Source organism: Anomaloglossus baeobatrachus, chromosome 1 (genome assembly GCF_048569485.1).
Source record: "Anomaloglossus baeobatrachus isolate aAnoBae1 chromosome 1, aAnoBae1.hap1, whole genome shotgun sequence".
Lineage (NCBI taxonomy): Eukaryota > Metazoa > Chordata > Amphibia > Anura > Aromobatidae > Anomaloglossus > Anomaloglossus baeobatrachus.
The window spans coordinates 747395620-747417182 of NC_134353.1; the positions used below are offsets into that span (position 1 = coordinate 747395620).

Genomic DNA, 21563 nt, shown 5'->3' on the forward strand with positions numbered 1-21563 from the left:
CTGCGCCCTTTCCCATCCTCTGCCGCTCCTCCACCCGCTGCGCCCTTTCCCATCTTCCATCCGCTGCGCCCTTTCTCATCTGCCGCCCCGCCCTCTCGCATCGCATTATCCAGCGCAGTTGCTCGCTTCCAGACTGCAGTGGATGATGCGATGCGAGACTCGTGCATTGCTCTCACGTTTGGCACTGGTCTTGGCAGGCGCTCATTTTTTTTTTTTTTTCTACTGATGTCTATTTTTTATTTCGCCAAACTAATTTTTTTTGTATGGGGGGGGTCTAGTTTCCAAAATGGGATCACATGTGGGGGAGCTCCATTGTTTAGGCACCTCAGGGGGTCTCCAAATGAAACATGGCGTCTGCTAATAATTCCAATCAATTTTACTGTGAAATGGCGCTCCTTCTCTTCTGAGCCCCGCCGTACGCCCAAACAATTGATTTCCACCACATATGAGGTATCGTCGTACTCAGGAGAAATTGCACAATACATTTTATGGTGCATTTTTTCCTGATACCCTTGTGGAAAAAAAAGCTACCTGTTTGAAAAAACAATTTTGTGGTAAAAAAAATAAAATATTTTCACGGCTCAACATTACAAACGTTTGTGAAGCCTCCAGGGTTTCAAAGTGCTCCCTAAACAGCTAGATAAATTCCATGAGGGGTCTAGTTTCCAAAATGGGGTCATTTGTGGGGGAGCTCCATTGTTTAGGCACCTCAGGGAGTCTTCAAACCCGACATGGTGTCCGCTAATGAGTGCAGCTAATTTTGCACTCAAAAATTCAAATGGCGCTCCTGGCCTTCCGAGTCCTGCTGTGCGCCCAAACATTTGATTTCCACCACATATGGGGTATCTGCGTACTCAGGAGAAAATGCACGATACATTTTATGATGCATTTTTCCTGATACCCTTGTGAAAATACTAATTTTTATGGCTAAAGTAACATTTTTGTGTTAAAAAAGTAAAATTTTCATTTTTTCGTCTACATTGCTTTGGTTGCTGTGAAGCTCCTAAAGGGTTAATAAACTTCTTGGATGTGGTTTTGAGCAGAGTGAGGGGTGCAGATTTTAGAATTGGGTCACTTTTGGGTATTTTCTGTCGCCTAGGTTTCTCAAATCACTCCAAATGTGATGTGGTACCTAAAAAATTTTTTTTTGTAAATTTTGTTGGAAAAATGAGAAATTGGTGATGAACTTTGAACCCTTCTAACTTCCTAACGGAATTTTTTTTTTCAAAAATTGCGCTGGTGTAAAGTAGACATGTGGGAAATGTTATTTAGTAACTTTTTTGTGTGACATATCTCTCAGATTTATGGGCATAAAATTTCAAATTTTGAAAATTGCAAAATTTTCAAAATTTTCGCCAAATTTCCGAAATTTTCACAAATAAACGCAAAACATATCGGCCTAAATTTACCACTGACATGAAGTACAATATGTCACGAAAAAACAGTCTCAGAATCGCCAGGATCCGTTGAAGTGTTCCAGAGTTATAACCTGTCAAAGTGACACTGGTCAAAATTGCAAAAAATGGCCGGGTCTTTAAGGTGAAAACAGGCTGGGGGCTGAAGGGGTTAAAATGTATGGGTTAAACATACCACACCAATAGATGAATGCATTATAGGGTTTAGTTTGCCAACTAGAGTCAAGATGTATTAAAGGGAACCTGTCAGGTCCCGTATGCGTTCTGACCTACAAGCAGGGTGATGTGTGGCCTAGAAATCCCTTCCTACCCATCCCTGTGTTGTGTAATATGAATTTATAAAAAAAAAAAACGTTTTATTACTTACATGTTCCCTGTGTAAATAACCAGAGGGTCTAGTCCCCTGGACATCGCATTGCCCCGTGGTCGTTTGCTTTCCGTGGTATCACGCCCCTGTGGGCGTGACACAATGGATTTACATGAGTGACGTCACCGCCAGCTCCTGGAGATCCCGCGCTTGCCATACGCGCATCCTTCTTAGCCAGGTGCTTGCTTGTCGTTTTCACAAGTGCACTGTGCATGATCTGAAGGCTCCTGTGCTTCCGACCATGCGCAGAGTGCGTCTAAAGCTGGCACGTAAACACCAGGATAAGAAGGCAGCGCGAATGAGAAGTGCGCTCGCGTGGGATCTCCAGGAGCTGACGGTGATGTCACTCATGTAAATCCATGGTATCACGCCCACAGGGCGAAGCGACACCCAGGGGACTAGTCCATCTGCTCATTTACATAGGGAACACGTAAGTTAAAAAAAATTTTTTTATAACTTCATATTACACAATATTACAACACAGGGGTGGGTACGAGGTGGTTTCTAGGCCACACATCACTCTGCTTGCAGGTTAGAGCGCATATGGGACCTGACAGGTTCCCTTTAAGACTTCTTTATAAAACCACAGTGTTGCACAGGATGTCTGCTTGTACAATATGGTTGTCCTATCCTTAGGATATGGATTGCCTATCCTATCGGTGGTGGTCTGACACCGGACACCCCCACTGATCGCCTGTTATTAGCTCAGCAGACAGATGTACATATTGAGCAGAACTGAACCGCACATCTCCATGTAATGCGCAGCGGCCGCAGCTAACTGCGTATCAGCTACCGTTCACTTGACTTGTAGGATTATCACTTGGTTACTAGAACTTTAAAATGTATTTATTCACAAATCCTGCAATAAATATTTGTGTAATAATGATATAACTCACTTATATAGCACCATATTCCTCAGCGCGTTCTAGAGAATCCCATCCATCCAGGTCTCCTGTGAGGCTCACCTGTTTTCTCCATACAGAGTAAACTGTGCAGTGAGGCATCATTGCGAATTATTGCACTACCTTGATTTATTACTCTTCTCGTAAGATCCCTGGAGACTGATGCTAATATGAATGGGATTGTGCATTGTCAGCTAAAATTGGAGTAAAAGTGGGTAATGCTGTAAAATAGCAAAAAAAAATCAATTTCAGGTGTGGAGCAGGCGCTGCTGGTTTCTGCCTCAAGCAGTGACTAGAGCAAACACCAGTGATTGGTTTAACCCTTTAAATGCAGTATTGGTCTGATGCTGATGGGCTGCCACGGCAACAGGGGGCCTACGCTGCCATAGTGGCACTTTTATGAAGGTAAGCCACAGTCTGGACTTTATAGAAAACAGTCGGTTTCCCTATATACTGCAATAGGCTCAAGTCCCCTAAGAGGTCTAAATGTGTAAGTAAAAATCTGTTTCTGAAAATAGAAAATTGCCTTGCCCCTTTTGTAGAGCAAAAGGTTAAATATCAAAATGTGCTCTGTAATAACTTTTGACAGTCCAGTTTTTATCTTGTTTTACCTAAAATAATTTGCATTCTTCAATGGTCCTGGTCAGACCCCACCTGGAATACTGTGTACAGTTCTGGGCGCCCCAATTCAAGAAAGAAATCGATTAGATTGGAGCAAATCCAGAGAAGAGCAACCAAAATGATAGAAGGTCTGCAACCATGTCCTATGAAGACCGGCTAAAAGAACTAGGAATGTTTAGTTTGCAAAAGAGAAGGCTGAGAGGAGACTTAATAGCGGTCTACAAATATCTGAAAGGTAGTCACCGTGCAGAGGGAACTACCCTATTCTCTTTAGCACAAGGAAGTACAAGAAGCAATGGGATGAAAAAGGAGGAGATTCAGATTAGACATTAGGAAAAACTTTCTGACAGTGAGGGCAGTCAGGGAGTGGAACAGGCGACCATTGGAGGTGGTGAGCTCTCCATCAATGGAAATCTCCAAGCTGAAGCTGGATAAACATATAGATGGGAGGATGTAGGAAAGCCTGCACTCATAGAGGCTTGGACCCGATGGCCTTTGAGATCCCTTCCAACTCTACCATTCTATGATGTGCATTGTATCTCAATGGTTTACATTTTGTTTATTGATGTCAAGTTAAATCAAGAATTATAAAAAAAAAATATCAAAATTTAATTTTCATAAAGGGAATCTGTCACCAGGTTTTTACTCCCCCCATCTGAGAGCAGTATAATGTAGAGACAAAGGCCCTGATTCCAGTGATGTGTGATTTAGGCTGGTATCACATCAGCGTTTTTCTGCCGGGCGGCAGAAAAACGCAAAACGCATGTTGCTGGATCCGGTTTTTTTTTAGAGTACAACACATGCCACTGCAAGTGAACGGATTGTTGTTTTTTTATAGGATCAGTCTACCGGATCCAACATAAAAGCGGACCGTTCACTTGAGTTTGCATGCGTTTGCGTGCTGTTTTTTTGCTTAATTTTGACAGATCTTTTTTTTTTTTTTTTTTTTTTTTTTTTTTTTTTTAACACCCCCCACAAAGGGATATATACATTGTTTGACTGTTCAGTTATATTTGTATATAATATATAAAGATATATGTGCACAATTGAATGTGTTAGTGTGTGTGTGTGTGTGTATATAACATTCCAAATAAAGGATTTTTTCGGGTGTATGTTTTTATTTACTTTCACTTACAGGTTAATCATGGAATGTGTCTTATAGACCCCTGCCATGATTAACCTAGGACTTAGTGGCAGCTATGGGCTGCTGCCATTCACTCCTTATTACCTTGATTGCCACCGCACCAGGGCAATTCGGGATGAGTTGGGGCGAAGCGCCAGGATTGGCACATCCAATGGATGCGCCACTTCTGGGGCGGCTGTGGCTTGCTATTTTTACGCTGGGGAGTGTCCAATAACAGTGGACCTCCCTAGTCTGAGAATACCAGACTACAGCTGTCCGCTTTACCTTGGCTGGTGATCCAATTTGGGGGGGACCCCACGTTTTTTGTTTGTTTGTTTTTTCAAATATTTATTTTTTGGCTAGATACAAGGCTAAGCACACTTTTGTGCCACATGAAAGTCACAAAAGGGTGCCAGCTTAGAATATGCAGGGGGGTGGGACATTATATATGTCTTTCACATATATCTATCTATCCATCTACCGTATTTTTCGCTTTATAAGACGCACCTGATTATAAGACGCACCCCCAAATTTGGTGAAGGAAAAGAGAATTTTTTTTTTTTAATGTTAAATGGGGTCCATCTTATAATGCCAGTGTCCCTCTAACAAATCATATAGGGTATATGTCCCTCATAGCCCCCCATCCTAAAATTAGCCCCCTTAATCTGGATATGGCCCCCTTATATTGAATATAGCCCCCTTGTGATGGCACACGTTCCCCTGTGCTGCCTATGGCCCCTTATGGATTGCATACATTCCCTTGTGCTGCCTATGGTCCCCTATGGATCGCACACGTTCCCCTGTGTTAGATAACGCCCCCATGCTGCTGCCCATGGCCCCTATAGATCGCACAAGTCCCCCTGTGTTAGATATCGCCCCCATAGTGCTGCCCATGGCCCCTATATAGATTGCACAAGTCCCCCTATGTTAGATATCGCCCCCATAATGCTGCCCATGGCCCCTATAGATCGCACAAGTCCCCCTGTGTTAGATATCGCCCCCATAGTGCTGCCCATGGCCCCTAAATAGATCGCACAAGTCCCCCTGTGTTAGATATCTCCCCCATAGTGCTGCCCATGGCCCCTATAGATCGCACAAGTCCCCCTGTGTTGGATATCGCCCCCAGGCTGCTGCCCATAGTAAAATAAAACCCTCTTTCCTTACCTCCTCCAGCGCTGAGCTCCCTCCTGTCTCCCTCCGTGCTTCTCTTCCTTACTTCCTGGTTCTCAGTGCGGTCATGTGATCGGCACAGCAGGCTGAGATCTCTGCCTGATCACAGTGGAAGCAGGGACACCGGGGAGAAACGCTGCAGGGGTAAGTAAAGATTTTTTATTTTAGAATGAGCAGCAGCCTGGGGGCCAAATCTAACACAGGGGGGACATGTGCCATCACAGGGGGGCGCAGGCTCATATAATATGCACCGCTGCCCCAGCCCATCATTGCGTGCGATTTCAGCACCATTGAAGATGGACAGCAGCTGTGCATATTATATGAGCGGGAGCAGGAAATCAAAGGCTGCAGCCTGCAGCGTTCCCCTGCTCTCCAGAGCTGCTGCCCCCACCTCCCCTGGACCCTGCAGTGTACATATATATATATACCCCCCCCCCCGTATATTCGGCTTATAAGACGCACCCCCTACTTTCCAACAAAATTTGGGGAAACAAAAGTGCGTCTTATAAAGCGAAAAATACGGTATCTATATCAATCTATCTATCAATCCCTCCCTCAATTCATTCATTCATCCCTCTATCTATATGACTCAATATGGATCAAAACATCTCTATATCTACCCTTCTGTATATTTTTTGTTAGTTTTTTGGGGTTTTTTTTTTTTAGGGGTCCACACAAAAGCAAAAAAAAAATAAAAACACGTTAGAGAGAGAGAGAGAGAGATAGATAATAGATAGATAGATTGAGATAGAGGGATAACAGGGATAGATAGATAGATAGTTATAGATAGATATAGATATATTTATTTAACAATATATATATATATATATATATATATATATATATATATATATATATTAAAATATATAACTGTGTTTCAGGCCATGTTTTGTACTGCAAACAGGATCCTTCCTGCAGCATACAACCGCAAGTGTTAAAACTGGATCCCGGCGCCCATTGAAATACATTGAAGCTACAGCTGTAATGTACAGGATCCGGTGAGATGCAGTTTTTGAACGGAGGCAAAAAGCGCAACATATTGCGTTTTTGGTACAAGGTAAAAAACTGCAACTCACTGGATCCTGACATAGCCGCATGCAAACGCATGTTGCCGCAAGTCCATTGACATTGCATTGAGCTGACAATGGATCCGGCAACATGCGTTTTGCGTTTTTCTGCTGACCGGCAGAAAAACGCTGATGTGAAACCAGCCTAACTGAGCTGTTTGTTGTCATTTTTATAATATCCATGTTTTCTCTGCTGGTCTCTGGTTTTCTGTGTATCTTAGGCCCGTTTCACACGTCAGTGAAAAACACAGACGTTCTTCACTGACGTGTAAAACACGCACATGTCCCTCCGTGTGCTGTGATTCACGGCACACGTGGGTTGTCTAAGTGCAATCCGGGCTCCGTTCTCCGTGGTCCGTGATTGCACCACTTACAGATTAACTCACCTGCGCCCGCTCCTGCTCTCCATGGTGCTGAACGCTCCCGCGGTGCAGCATCCGGCCGGCGCTGACCTCCGCAGCAGCTGCTTCCGGGTCAGCTGTGTCGTGCATTCATGAATATGCGCGACAGTAATGAGCCGGCTCAGAAGCAGCAGGCAGAACAGGCTGCAGAGAGCGCCGCTGAAGCCGGGTGAGTAAAAATGATTTTTATTTTATATGCACGTCTTTTTTCTGGCACGTGTTTCACAGATCACACCACTGCGTGGTTCGTGGCACATCAGTGATGCCAGAAAAAAATGGACATGTCTCCGTGCGGCAATCACGCACACGCGTGAACGCTACACGGAGACATGGTCAGTGAAAAATCACTGATGTGTGAGCAGACCTATTCATTATAATGGGTCTGCGTATGTCAGTGATTCTGGTACGTATAAAAAAAGCACAAACGTACCAGAATCACTGACGTGTGAAACAGGCCTTGCCCTGATTATTTCTTCCTGTTTCACCCGGTCTGATGAGGATCACATATGTGGCTGCTTCACAGTGGTGTGTAATTACTTAATCACTATATTATGACCTGACCTATATATACCCCTGGGAGGTTTAGTACCTCCTCCACCCACCCCTGAAGAAGCTGCCATTCGGCAGTGACTCGCGTAGGATGCTTTGCCTTCCCCTCCACCACCATCCAACTTTTTTCAACAGGATTTTTCAGTTCTCATTTAAGGGCTGAGCTCTGTTTGGTCTGCCCTTTGGATTACTTTGCATCACACCCGGATCTAGGATCCCTATTACTTGATCCCACATGCTTTGAATTGTGGCTATTTCTACATGAGGTATATGTTTTCTGTCATTTCTATGGCCTCTAGTGGTTTATTTCTGCTGTAATCTTCTAGTTAGGGCATCTGCATTATAGATGTATACTAATTTGACACCATTCATATCCTACTAACCTTACTCACCCGGTCTTTGTGTGCATTTTCTCCTGCAGGAGTATCAATTTAGCACTTTATTCTAGTTATATATTCATGTGGTGGAGTGGTCTCTAATACATGGGGTTTTCCCATTGTTGTTTTTAGTACATGTTGTTTTTTTATGCAGTCAATAAAGTTGTTTGGTTTTATTCATATATTCTTGTGGAGTGCTTTATATTTGCTGATTTTTGTTCTTTTTTGTTTACATTGCTGGAATCAGGATCTCAGGCCCTACATTATGCTGCTCTCAGATTAGGTGGCGAATAGCTGGTCACAGATTCTCTTTAAGGCTACTTTCACACATCCAGCTGTAGCAGTGCGGCAAAATCCGGCGCTCTGCTGAAAAAACGAAAGGGGTTTTTTTTGCCGCCGGTTTCGTTTTTTCCAGCATTGACTTGGATTGGCGCCGCATTGTGCCACATGGGCTTGCATTCCGTCAGTTTTTTGCCGCATGCGGCAGATTTAGCCGATGCGGCGGCCGGATGGAACGTTCCCTGGCACATTTTTTGCTCCGGCAAAAAAAACGCATTGCGCCGCTGCGGCGCATTTTTCAATGCATGCCTATGGACACCGGATGTGGTTTCTTCCTCTGCGCATGCTCAGTAGCATGCCGCAACCGGAAAAAACGGACGGGCCGTATGTAAAAACGTATGCAAAGGATGCGGTGTTTTCGCCGCATCCGTTGCATAGGTTTCACAGCCGGATTGAGCCGCACTGCTCAAACCGGATGTGTGAAAGCAGCCTGAGTGTTGATCAAAACGTATGTGCCTCTTAATGGTACCAATAAAGAACAATAAATCTTCTTTTTTTTTTTTTTTTTTCTCCTTTTCCCTTTTACACAGGGTTCCTCCTCCAATTGTTGCTGTACTGATTTCTCAAAAGGTTTTCTTTTATTTTCTGATCTCCTCCATTCCAAAGTTATGTTTCTCTCTAATGAAGATGCAAATTCTCCCTTCAACCATCTGGACCTATACACCAGAACTTCTGTGGCCATTTGCTTTTCTCCTGCGTGGTATATGCCCTGTTGGTTGAAGGTAATATTCACATCTCTATTACAAGGGTACATAACTTTGGAAAGGAGAGGTTTAGGCTACTTTCACACATCCGGTTTTTGCTGAGCGGCACAATACGGCGCTCTGCAGAAAAAAACGCAACCATTTTTTTTCCGCCAGTTGCGTTTTTTCCCGCATAGACTTGCATTAGCGCCGTATTGTGCCACATGGCCTTGCGTTGCGTCCGGTTTTTGCCGGATGCGGCATATTTAGCCTATGCGGTGGCTGGATGGAACGTTGCCTGGCACATTTTTTTTGTGCGGCGCGATTTACAATGCAAGCCTATGGACGTCGGATGTGGCGTCCTGCGGCAAAAACTGCATCCGGATGCGGTTTTTTTTGCACTGTGCATGCTCAGTATCAAGCTACATCTGTTAAAAAAAAAAAAAAAAAGGACGGGCCGCATAGAAAAACTTATGCAACGGATCCGGTGTTTTCGCCGCATCCGTTGCATAGGTTTTTGAGCCGGATTGAGCCGCACTGCAAAAACCGGATGTGTGAAAGCAGCCTTAGAAAAACCAGACTTTTTCCTGAATCAATGTAGCAGCGGTAACTGGAGGAGATACTCGGTTCAATTTTAAAAATCCAGTGAAAAAACTTTTACATTTTAAAAAAATATTAACAAAACTTTACAAGTTTGGCATCACAATAATCACAATAACATGGAGAATTATATTACCAGATCATCTTTTTTAACCCACACTGACTGCTGGAAAATACCCAAAAAAATGAAGGTTGAATTGCAGGGGGGATGGGATACACCATTTTACCATACTTGATATTTGCTCTCCTGTATATTTTTATTTTTTTTTTATAAAATAAATGGCATCATTAAAGTTGACCACTCGGTCCACAGAAAAAAAAAATTTATATTTCAATAATGACCGAAAAATAAGAAGTTTTAACTTTTGGAATAAATAGTTATAAACAAATGCACAAAAAGGAAAATCAGTTGTGAAGGGGTTAAATAAGATCTAGAAACAAACCTGTGTCAGTCTGCTCAGTCTCGCTTTCTCTATACGTTCCTGCTGATATATTGGACACCATGTTCGATTTGAGCGGTTCCTTAACGTTGCGTTGTACAATATGTAACAGATGTAACCGCTCATGTTGTTCTGTATCTGATCTTCTTTTATAAGTTGCAATTGCCTTTTTGTTTTCTATAGAATCGAGCTGTGGGAAGACCAAAAGGTAAGCTTTCCACTTCTCCTGCCGTGAAGCTATCTGCTAACAGGACCAGTGCTGGAGCACGCAGAAGGCGGACACGATGCCGTAAATGTGAAGCATGCCTGCGCACAGAATGTGGGGAGTGTCACTTTTGCAAAGACATGAAGAAGTTTGGGGGACCAGGACGGATGAAACAGTCCTGTATAATGCGTCAGTGTATTGCTGTAAGTAATGCTTTTTGTGCAAATTTAAATTCTTTATATTGTTGTGAGGGTTTTTTTCCTTTTAATATTATTTTTGTTTTGTCTGGGTTTTTTTTAATTTTTACAGGACAGTTTTTCAATTTACACAATTGCATAACTTTTATATTTCAACAATGTATCCATCTGCTAAACAAGAGAAATTCAGAAGTTGAATTACAGGAAGCTCAGCGTGACTGTGCACTTTAATCAGCATGCAGGTTAGGCTCGGCTCATAGCACTTTTGAGAAATACTCCCCACATATACATCAGACTAAAGCTCAAGGTGCATCAGTGATGAAGGCTCCAACATACCACTTTATGGGTTATCAGTAGAATTAATTGCCCATAGGTGCTCATCAGGGATGAACACTGATAGTGAGAGGCCCCTGGGCAGGACTTGTCTAAAGGTATGTGCGCACGTGTGCGTATTACATGCAGTTACGCTGAGTTCTGCACCGCAGCGTAACTGTATGCGTCCCCTGCACAATCTATGGAGATTGTGCAGGAGCCGTGCGCATGTGGCATGTTAGAACGCAGCGATTCGGCTGCTTGCCGAATCGCTACGTTCTAAGAAGTGACATGTCACTTCTTTCGTGCGTTCTGCATGCTGTCTATAGGGAGAGGCAGCATGCAGAGCGCACGAATCTGCCGGCACCATGCGCTTCAGAACGCAGCTTTTCAGCTGCGCTCTGAAGCGCACATTTTCGGTGCGGTGCAGAGCGCACACGTGCGCACATAGCCTAACACAAATCCCCCCCCCCCCTCCCAGTCAGGCCTAGCTGCGTATACACTGCATATTTTCATGCAAATTCACATTATGCACCTCTAGATAAAATAAGCACATGCTAATACATTACATGGGCTTTTGCACAATATGCATGTGCTGATAACATTCATATACAGTACATAATGAATTTTTGCGCCATTTACTGATCACCATAAAGAAATCTATTCACTGAATTATACAGGGTAACATTATAAGGACACTATATATTTTTATGCTATATGTTGATTTGTGGTTTTTATTTTTAAAAGACGGATTAAAGGGAACCTGAGGAACCATGCTTCCTAAACCACGGGCAACATGAATCAGAGCCTGGTTGCATGATTGTTTTGGGGGTTTTTTTTCGGGGGGAGGGGGTGTCTGAAATGCTCTGGCATGAAAATCCGACCAGCAAACACAGGGAGAGACTAGATCTGTTTGATGCGGTCTCTAGCCGAATTGTTCCTACACTGCTCCGAACATGATTGATAGTGGTCTCACATGTGTGCACAGTCAACCCACTGGAGTTTGGGTATGGACAATATGGCCAGGGTTTTTCCTAATGGTCCAAATTTCAGACTGTTTTCTCTGAAACTCTGGGGTATTATTCTGCCGCCAATTCTCTGATTCATGCTGTCCATGGTTTGGGCAGCATGAATCAACTGACACTTCCCTTTTAAAGGGGTTTTCCGGGCTCTAGTCAAATTTCTGTAGTCTCTATGCACAAACTGTCACGATTCACCTGTATTACCAGTACAAGTGGGCGATTTGCATACTTTCGATCTCTTCTAAAAACCAGGGAGAATCTAGTCAGCATGTGATCACATGACAATATCGATTCTCATACACATCTCTGAAAGATCACATGATAAACACGAAAATTGTGCCACACAAGGGGGTATGAAGCAGTGTCTAATGATGACAATGCACCACTATCATCCCCATGTAGTTATATGGAAAAAAGGTTATTGAATGTATACCCCATAGAAAAAATAGCCAATACAATATCTAAAATGTCTAAGGATTATTAATACATAGAATATAAAAAGACAAGGTAAAAGTAATGAAAGCAGTGCAAACAAGCACCACAAGGACGGCACAGCAAGGGGACAAGGAAGACGACAAAGTGAAAATATCTCAAAAACGTTACTATATTATACTAAAGAGATTCAGATAGCAATATATGGTCTAGTATAGTGTGTACTAATCAAGAAACAAATGACAGCAGAATGCAGTGAACAGGCAGAGCACAACAATGTGTGAAGATGGTAAATGTCTAAGATAACAAGTGTTTACCTTAGGACATGTCCCACTATTACCGTGCCGACACCAGGACCCTACACGTATTCTTCGTGTAGCCTCCGTTGGGTGGGTATGGTTTGCACTGCTTTCATTTCTTTTTACCTTGTCTTTATGTATACTATGTTATTAATAAACCTTCTACATTTTAGATTTTGTATTGGCTATTTTTTTTCTATGGGGTATACAAGATCACATGATGAATAGATTCTTATTCGCTCCTGAGAGATCATGTACCGACTAGGGGCTCATTCACTTCTCTGAGAGAAGCAGATGACAATCTACACGTGATTGCAAGTATATAAATTGCATACTTGAGTTGGGAAACATAACAATTTGCACATGGTGACTTTAGAAATTTGTCAAGTGTCTGGAATATCCTTTTAAAAATTTGCTTAATGAAATTGTTTTTCATTATTTTTTTTTAGTACTTTTAAATATACTTGGACATTATGTCTGTAATGAAGACGAATGCCATGTATAGCTTTAGAGTTAGCTCACATCTGCATAGAAAAATTAGCTCCAATTTGTATCCAGTAAAGTTGGAAGAGTGAAATCTAAATCTGTTTGGTCTTCAGCATGTCATATGAGTGCTATGTGAGTGTGCAATTTTCTTTTTTTTCTTTTATTTCTCACCTAGCATCCATATGACATGCTATCCGTATGCAATGTGTTGGGTTTTTTTTCCCAGCAGCTTTTATTCAACAATCCTTTAAAGAACTATTTACGGTATTCTATGCTACAGAGTGGTAAAGAATCTGTAAAAAATGAACATTATACAGATGGTCTGTGTGCCGTCCATGTTTTGTTCTCACACCCATTGACTTGTATTGGCCAGTTTTGGCCATTATACGTGACCATATGCAGAATGGTGCGATTTCCTCAGGCCGAAAACAACTGTGGGGGGAAAAAAATTGCAGATCACCACTGTCTCAGAATAAAATTGGTACGAGTGCAATGCAATTTTTTTTAATTTTTTTTTATTTTTTTTATCGGCTTGCCGTGTTTATACACAGATATGAGCGAACCCTTAGGCTATGTGCGCACGTTGCGTAAATTCATGCAGTTACGCTGCGCTTTGCAGCGCAGCGTAACTGCATGCGTCCTGCGTCCCCTGCACAGTCTATAGAGATTGTGCAGGGGCCGTGCGCACGTGGCGTTTAAGAGCGCAGCGCTTCGGCTACTGCCGAAGCGCTGCGCAAAAAGAAGTGACATGTCACTTCTTTCCTGCGCTTTGCCGGCAGCTCCTGCTCTGTCTATGGCAGGAGCTGCAGGCAGAGCGCACGGAATCTGCTTTTTTTTTTTCTTCACTACGGACATTTCTGCAGCGATTTTAAAGAGCACATGTGCTCTTCAGATCGCTGCAGAAATTTCTGCAGTGAAGTACGCAACGTGCGCACATACCCTTAGGCAGAGAAAATCCCGCTCTACTTGGCAGTGCTTCTTGTGGCTTGCTACTAAGCTGCTGCCTACCATGCTAGAGGTTCTGGGTTTGAATCCTGCTGAAGACTACACTTGAAGAATAGCAAATTACTTTATCTCTAGTTAATAATTATCTAATGAGCGTAGATGGATGCCGCGGCCCATCACCCAATATTATCAGTGAGAGGAGAACAGAAGGAATCTCGCATCATTGTCCTGACTGAGCAACATACACTAGACTGGGCTTCCTTCCCCTACTATGGGCTCTTCCTACTGAACCGGCTACAAATGCGGTGTGTCCGTCCCCTGGCTCCCATGTTGTTGTTTTTTTCTTAATTGTATGTCACTGTGTAGAGTAGCACAAACAATACTATAAAGAAAAGAAATAAAGGTTGACCAACATTTTCAAATTTGGCAGATTTTAAAAGGACTCTGTTCTTATCATCTTCCAGGCAATAAGAGCTTTTATGTACATGCTTATACCACAAATGTACTTCTCTATGTGATATGAACACATTACCCCAGATCTTCATTTCACGAGTGCCAAAAATCACAATAGTGGACAGTTATCAGTCATGCTGTACTGCACCCCTGTGTGATCATTATGTTTTGGAGATCCTACTCCCCCCAATTCCTTATTTGTCTTGGTTTTAATATAATTAGAACTACCGTAGATTCAAGTCCTTGCACAAGAGCAAAGAAAAGCCTTAACTAATATCTCCTTTTTATTATCGTGATTTTTGTAAAGCGTGGACATAATATAATATATGAATAAACCTGTCTCGCCTTATGTGCTGTTAAACTAGACACACTGGAGAGAGTATTTCTCAATTATGATGTACAAGGGGTCAGACCTCATAAATATCTAGGCATACACATACACTGTAAGTAAAATAAAAGCAAATGAAAAGAGCGACCACTTGAAACCTTTCATTGCCTCTCTTTCGTAGCATGAGGTGTCAAAGGGGTGGAGACATTTCTCCTAAAATCTGTCACAATATCTTAGATTCTGCAAAAATCAGTTTCTCCTTTTGATACGCATTGTTTATTTTTAAATCACAGTAAGGCAATTTTGTTTTAATTGGGTTTGTAGTTTTAGCGCATATTTCAGCTCTTCACCTGTATGGGAGACTTATGCTTTGCGTTTGGTTTTCTATCAGCCTGTTTTGCCTCATACTGCCGTTTGTTTGGTGTGTGGAGAAGCGGGGAAGGAGGACTGTGTGGAAGGTCAAGAAGCAAAATTTAATGTCATGCTGATGGAATGCTCGATCTGTAATGAAATCATCCACCCAGGTTGCCTTAAGGTAAGACTGACAATATATTCAGTGTCCTATAATATAGCCATAATAGTCAGTACACCAAGAGATGTGGCTAATCCATGTTTTTTCCTGCTGCTAACATTATAAAATATTTGGTTTGTAAGAAAACCCATATTATTGACGTCTGCTTCTGCCAGCAGTTTTTAAACAATTGGCAGAGTTCCACCATTAAAACTAATTATAGCCACAGAAAGCTAAACTATTAATGCAAGTGCCAACATCTGCTCTGCTGCTTCAACTTATCTGAAACCAAAGGACAGAATAAGGCTGCTTTCACACATCCGTTTTTTGCCGTGCGGCACAATACGGCGCTCTGCAGAAAAAACGCAACCGTTTTTTTTTCCGCCGGTTGCGTCTTTTCCCGCATAGACTTGCATTAGCGCCATATTGTGCCGCATGGCCTTGCGTTGCGTCCGTTTTTTGCCGGATGCGGCATATTTAGACCATGCGGCGGCCGGATGGAACGTTGCCTGGCACGTTTTTTTGGGCGGCGAAAAAAACTCATCGCGCCGGATCTGGCGCGATGCAGCGCGATTCACATTGCAAGCCTATGGACGCCGGATGCGGCGTCCTGCGGCAAAAACCGCATCCGCCCACTGGATGCGTTTTTTTTTTTCCTACTGCGCATGCTCGGTATCATGCCACATCCGTCAAAAACCGGACGGGCCGCATGGAAAAACTTATGCAACGGATCAGTTTTTTTTGCCGCATCCGTTGCATAGGTTTTTTTTTTTTAAACTTTGAATTTTTATTGAGATTTTCAATTTACATTTTTCATACATAAAATAAAACATAAAATTCACAATTCTTATCGAACCTAGACAAACAATGACAGGACAGGTGAGGAGGGTTAGGAGGGGAGAGGAGAAATAGGAGGGAAGAGGGAAGGGTTTCAAGAGTCCATGCTCCTTCCATAGGACCCATAGGACTCAGTCTCACAGATCCTCCTGTCCCGCAAAGTAGTCCCATGGTGCCCACACGGCCTGGAAACGGTCAACTGTGTCATGCAATAGTGCCGTGAGATGTTCCATGCGTCTAACGTCCAGTAATCTATACTTGAGGCTCTGGAGTGAGGGTGTCCCTGGCTGCCTCCAATTCTTTGCAATTAAGCATCTGGCCGCCGTAAGGATGTGGGACAAAAGCTTAGAGGCCGTTTTTCCCAATCCCCCATTCCCAAGACCCAGAACATAGATCAGGGGATCAAGATCAACCTCTATATATAGTACTTTATGGATCAACCCTCTAACCCGCTCCCAGAAGGGGACTATCCCTGGACATGACCAGAATATGTGCAGAATGGTGCCCCTGCCTCCCCCGCATCTCCAGCAACAAGCCGGTATGGAGGGGTCTATGCCATGAAGGAAATCTGGAGTGTGGTACCAAAATAGCAAAATTTTATAGATATTTTCCTTATATAGTGTGCATATTGACGTCTTGGCGGCGTTTCCCCAGATTGCTGCCCATTCCTGAGGAAGTATCCGCCTTCCCAATAGAGACTCCCATTTCCGCATGTATGGAAAAGACCCCTCAGGCCCCTCCCGTGACTCAGAAAGCAAAATGTAAATTTCCGAAATTAGTCCCTTAGTATCAGTGCCCCTTCTGCAAATTTTCTCAAAATCTGTGGGAATCGAGGCCCCTGCCCTGCCAAACAAGGAGCCAGCCAAGTCTCTGATCTGCAGATATTGGAAAAACTCTCGATTAGAGAGAGAGAATTTATCTCTAAGGTACTCAAAGGAATGGATCTGCATTGTACTTCCATCTATAATGTCTGCAAATCTGAATAGACCTGCCTTGAGCCAGGGGTGCACCATGTCCGACTCCAGACTGCTTGGGAGCAAGGGTTGGTATATGAAGGACACCAGAGGGGAGCAGGGGGATGCCAAAGGAAATCTTCTAATGCAAAATGCCCAGAGGTCCCTAGTGAACTGCATCGGTCCAAGAAGAGGGGGGGGCGAATCACACCGGGCCGGGGGCCACAGGAGCGCGTTTGGATGTATAGGCGCCAGCCAAAGTTTTTCAATCTCAGTCCACCTGTTGTATGCCCAAAGGGACACCCAACAGGGGATCCTCCTAAGATGGGCCGCCCAATAGTATTTTAGGATGTCCGGGACAGAAAGCCCCCCCCTGTTTCTCCGAGCCATCAACACCTCCCTGGCCACCCTATGACGTTTGTTACACCAAATAAATCTAAGGATAGCCGCCTGAAGGGACTTCAGCTCCTTTATTGGTACCTTAACTGGGAGGGTTTCAAAGAAATATAATAATTTTGGGAGCAAGCTCATTTTAACCGCCGCAATGCGCCCCATCCACGAAAGAGGGAGGGGCAACCACTTGCTCAAAAGAGTTCTCAGCTCTCGGAAAAGGGGGGGAAGTTAAGGTTATAGAGGGAATCATAAGTAGATGTGAGGTTAACCCCCAGGTACTTGACCGCATCTGTCTTCCAACGAAACTTAAAATTCAAACGCAGGTAATCCAGGGCCACCGGGTCGAGATTCAAGGGCATTGCCTCCGTTTTGCTAGAGTTGATCTTATACCCCGAAAGGCTCCCGTACGTACCCAAGGTGCACATTAAAATTGGAAGGGACACATGGATGTTAGTAAGTGTAATGAGCACATCGTCGGCAAAAAGCGAGATTTTAAACGGTTTATTCCTGACCAGGACCCCCGAGATGTCTGGGTTGCTCCTGACCGAGGCCGCGAGGGGCTCTATGCATAGCACAAAAAGGAGGGGGGACAGGGGGCACCCCTGCCTGGTGCCATTGGAGATGAGAAAAGGCTTAGAGATGTGGAGGGGGAGTTTGATAGAGGCCGTAGGAGCGCTATACAGGGACTTCAAGGCCCGCATAAAGCCACCCGAGATCCCAAAGACCTCCAGTGTCTTGAAGAGAAAAGGCCGTTGCATAGGTTTTTGATCCGGATTTTGCCGCTCAGCACAAATCGGATGTGTGAAAGCAGCCTAATGCAGAATTCTGACTTCTGCCAGGACCTATGCAGAAAATGACTGTGCCCGTCTAAAGTTGTTTTCCATGGTTTGGTTAAGCTGAGAGATTTAAGCTTCACTTTACCATCAGTTACAATTACATTTACAAATCGGAATCCCTACGGTTGATTTCGCTTTTTTTGAGATTAAAGACACTCCTTTTTTGCTCCATTTTTTTTTTTTTATATATTTTTACTCCTCTAAGGATAAGTTCCCATGACAAGTGTTTAGTGCATATTTTTATGCTGCAAATTTTCTGTAGCATTTCTGCAAAAATTACCTAGATTAGGTTACTTGCATATTTTCATTGCTTATTTTAACGAATTTTTTTTTCATCTGCAATTTTTGTCGTCCTTTTGGTATGTCATTCTTAAATAAACTGCTTTGTTTTAGATACTACATCTTACTTTGCTTTGATAAAACCTTATTAGTAATGTGTGGATTACATGCGTCTTTAGAGTCTTTCCACTGGAAAAGCGCACTAAATGCATTTGCGGATTCTCCTTACCTGATTTAAGTCTGTAGGGAAAATTTGGATAGTAAACATGTATTTACCCCAAGAGAAATTGACATATTAAAGATTTCAAAAACTCACCCCAGGTCAGTTTCTGCAACATAAAAAAAAAAAAACAGTGGTCATGAGCGTGCCATCAGCCCCATCCACTTTGCTGCATTTTTTGTTCAAAGAAAATACACATCGTCAAAAATTCACCAAATACTGATTGTGGGAACTTAGCCTAAAGGGTTTACTAAACTTTGGGCGGTAGAACAATTTTTTTGTTATAATACATTGTTCTTTATTAAATCATTTACATTGGCATCAGAGAATTACATCACAAAATGATACAGGTAAAATATATCTTTGTACAGTGTTAGCCATGATACCATGCCTGATGAAGAGACCTGAGTAGTCTCGAAAGCTTGCTATTATTACCATCTTTTCAGTTAGCCGTTAAAAGGTATCAACCACTGAGGACTTCAGTTCTTTTAAACAATTTTTTATCACAAAATTTTCTAGTGACATAACATGAATCTAGATATAATATTTTAACATTCACACAGATTGAGGTACATGTGTCATCTAGGAATGCTGTAGTTATTCTCCATAGTGATCTCAGGCTCATTGCGAGCTCATTATATTTCTTTAATATATTCTGTTAACCTAATCTTTATTGCCAGTCGTTTACAATCTGACCATGCTATGGATGAGCAAAAAAGGTCCAGGAGGACCAAATATCATGCAATATCTGTAACTTTATCAACTAACCTTGAATACAATTACCAATTATTAGCAGTTGTTCTCTTAAAGCACCTCTCCAGCGTTATTGTTTTTAGTTGTTTTTTTTTCCAGCGCTGGAGTGTTCCTTTAAACCGAAGTCCCGTGCCTCCTGTCTTAGGGTGCGCTCACATGAGCGTATGAATCGGACGAGTGCAATGCAAGAAAATCTCGCATTGCACTCAGACCAATGTTATTCAATGTGGGAGAACAGATGTTCATCCAGACTCTGGATGAGAGTAAAGTCGCAGCATACTGGGATTGTCAGTGAGAGCCGTGTCACTCGCACCCATACAAGTCTATGGGTGCGAGTGAAACATCTGACTGCACTTGGATGATATTCGAGTGCAGTGCGATAATCGCATCAGCTGACAATGGCGGAGATGGGGAGATTAATCACTCCCTCTCCTCTGCAGCTGTTATCTGATTGCAGGATGGGATCGCAGTTGCATGATACTCGGCTCACACTGGCAGCACAGCGGGAGCCGAGGTTCATTAGCATATCAAATCTGATGCACTCCCATCAGATGCCATACCATCGTGTGAATCCAGCCTCACACTCACCCTCTGTCGTCTTCATCTTTTTTTCAGTGTCGCTCCGGTCGGTCTCTGGCGATTTGTGACCTAACGGCAGCTCCAGTGTGTCATGGAGCTCACCAGAGGTTACAGCTCAATACAAGGCTCTGATAACTTCGTTCTGGCTCTCATAGACTTGAATTGAGCACTTGCGATGTAACTTCTGACTCTCGGCTAGTGAGATGTTATGGGCACAAGATGGCATTGCTGTACCTGAGCAAGACTGAAAAAAGGTGAAGACAATAAAGTATAAGTCCGGTGGCAGGGGACTTGGGTTTAAAGCATCACAACAGCATTGAAAAAAAAACAAAAAAAAAAAAAAAACGCCAGAGCAGTGCTTCAAAGGTTTCCACTTTTAAATAAGAAAAACAATGACTTCATTGATCTGCTTTGGCTTTGAGGGCTGCACCAGTTCTCTCTGGGCCCATAACAGGTTGTTCTGTAACCTCACATAACTGCATGTCTACTTTACACATCTGTGCAGATTAAGGAATCTGATGGCGTGGTGAATGATGAACTTCCAAACTGCTGGGAATGTCCAAAATGTAACCATGCTGGGAAGACTGGGAAAGTGAGTATATAGGAGCTCCTTGGAGATGTAATGTTGTCCAATGTACTACAGGCGGAGGGAGTTCATATTTAATTTATAGGCTTCATGTTAATGTTTTCTACAAACTGTTTGGTCAGCAGATAACACACTCTTAAAGATTGTCATGAAGGCTGGACTTTTACACTTTGTCACACTTCGGCCTAATCGACACTTGTTCTCAATAGGGAGAGAATAAGTCACTAGCCGTGGTTTATCTTCCAATAGAACAAAGAAATGGGCTTGGACAAATCCAGTTGCCCGTCCCGAGATTTTTTTTTCTTTTAATAGATTTATTTTGTTTATTTATGCGACACCATCATATTCCACTAAGACTTACAGATTGTCACTGTATCCATCAGGGTTTTTGATCAAAGACAGACTGGTACGGAATTTTAGAAGTGTGGGAAGAAACCCTTACAAACAAGGGGAGAACATAGTAAATCCTTACATATATTTTCACCTTGGGACACAGCACTGAGCAGGGCTAACCACTGCACTGATAACCCAGCCCAGTATCAATGTGGAATCCCTTTCGTCGTTAATAATACCACAGCTTTGTCAGTCACAGATTTAAAAAAATCCTTAAATAAGTGATATCATTTATTGAATTTGGTTTCTGTGCCTATTCCACCAAGAAACTGGTAGGTAGCGAGATGTGGATGAACCCCACTGGATGGGGCTGATCTGCAAGCCAAAGTAGAGACGTATAAACTGCACATATGAGGGTCCGCTTTTAATTTCCAGCTATGAACTCAAAGGCTTATGCTCTGCAGATTTTTAAGACCGAAAATTCTCTTTTTGAGCACATGGTCAGAATAAGGATAGGTTGAAATTTGTACATTTACAGATCTATGACATA

At 42.9% G+C, this 21563-nt stretch overlaps 1 protein-coding gene across 8 annotated transcripts in view; it reads left to right on the top strand.

Moving 5' to 3' along the window:
- The window catches only part of KDM2B (lysine demethylase 2B), a 244672-nt gene that overhangs the window by 189230 nt on the left and 33879 nt on the right, over positions 1-21563 (top strand). For all 8 annotated transcript variants that reach the window (XM_075323468.1, XM_075323476.1, XM_075323495.1 and 5 more), the window contains 3 exons: positions 10238-10462; positions 15125-15268; positions 20600-20686. In XM_075323468.1, the coding sequence (XP_075179583.1) occupies positions 10238-10462; positions 15125-15268; positions 20600-20686 (456 nt within the window). The remainder of the gene's footprint in view (positions 1-10237; positions 10463-15124; positions 15269-20599; positions 20687-21563) is intronic.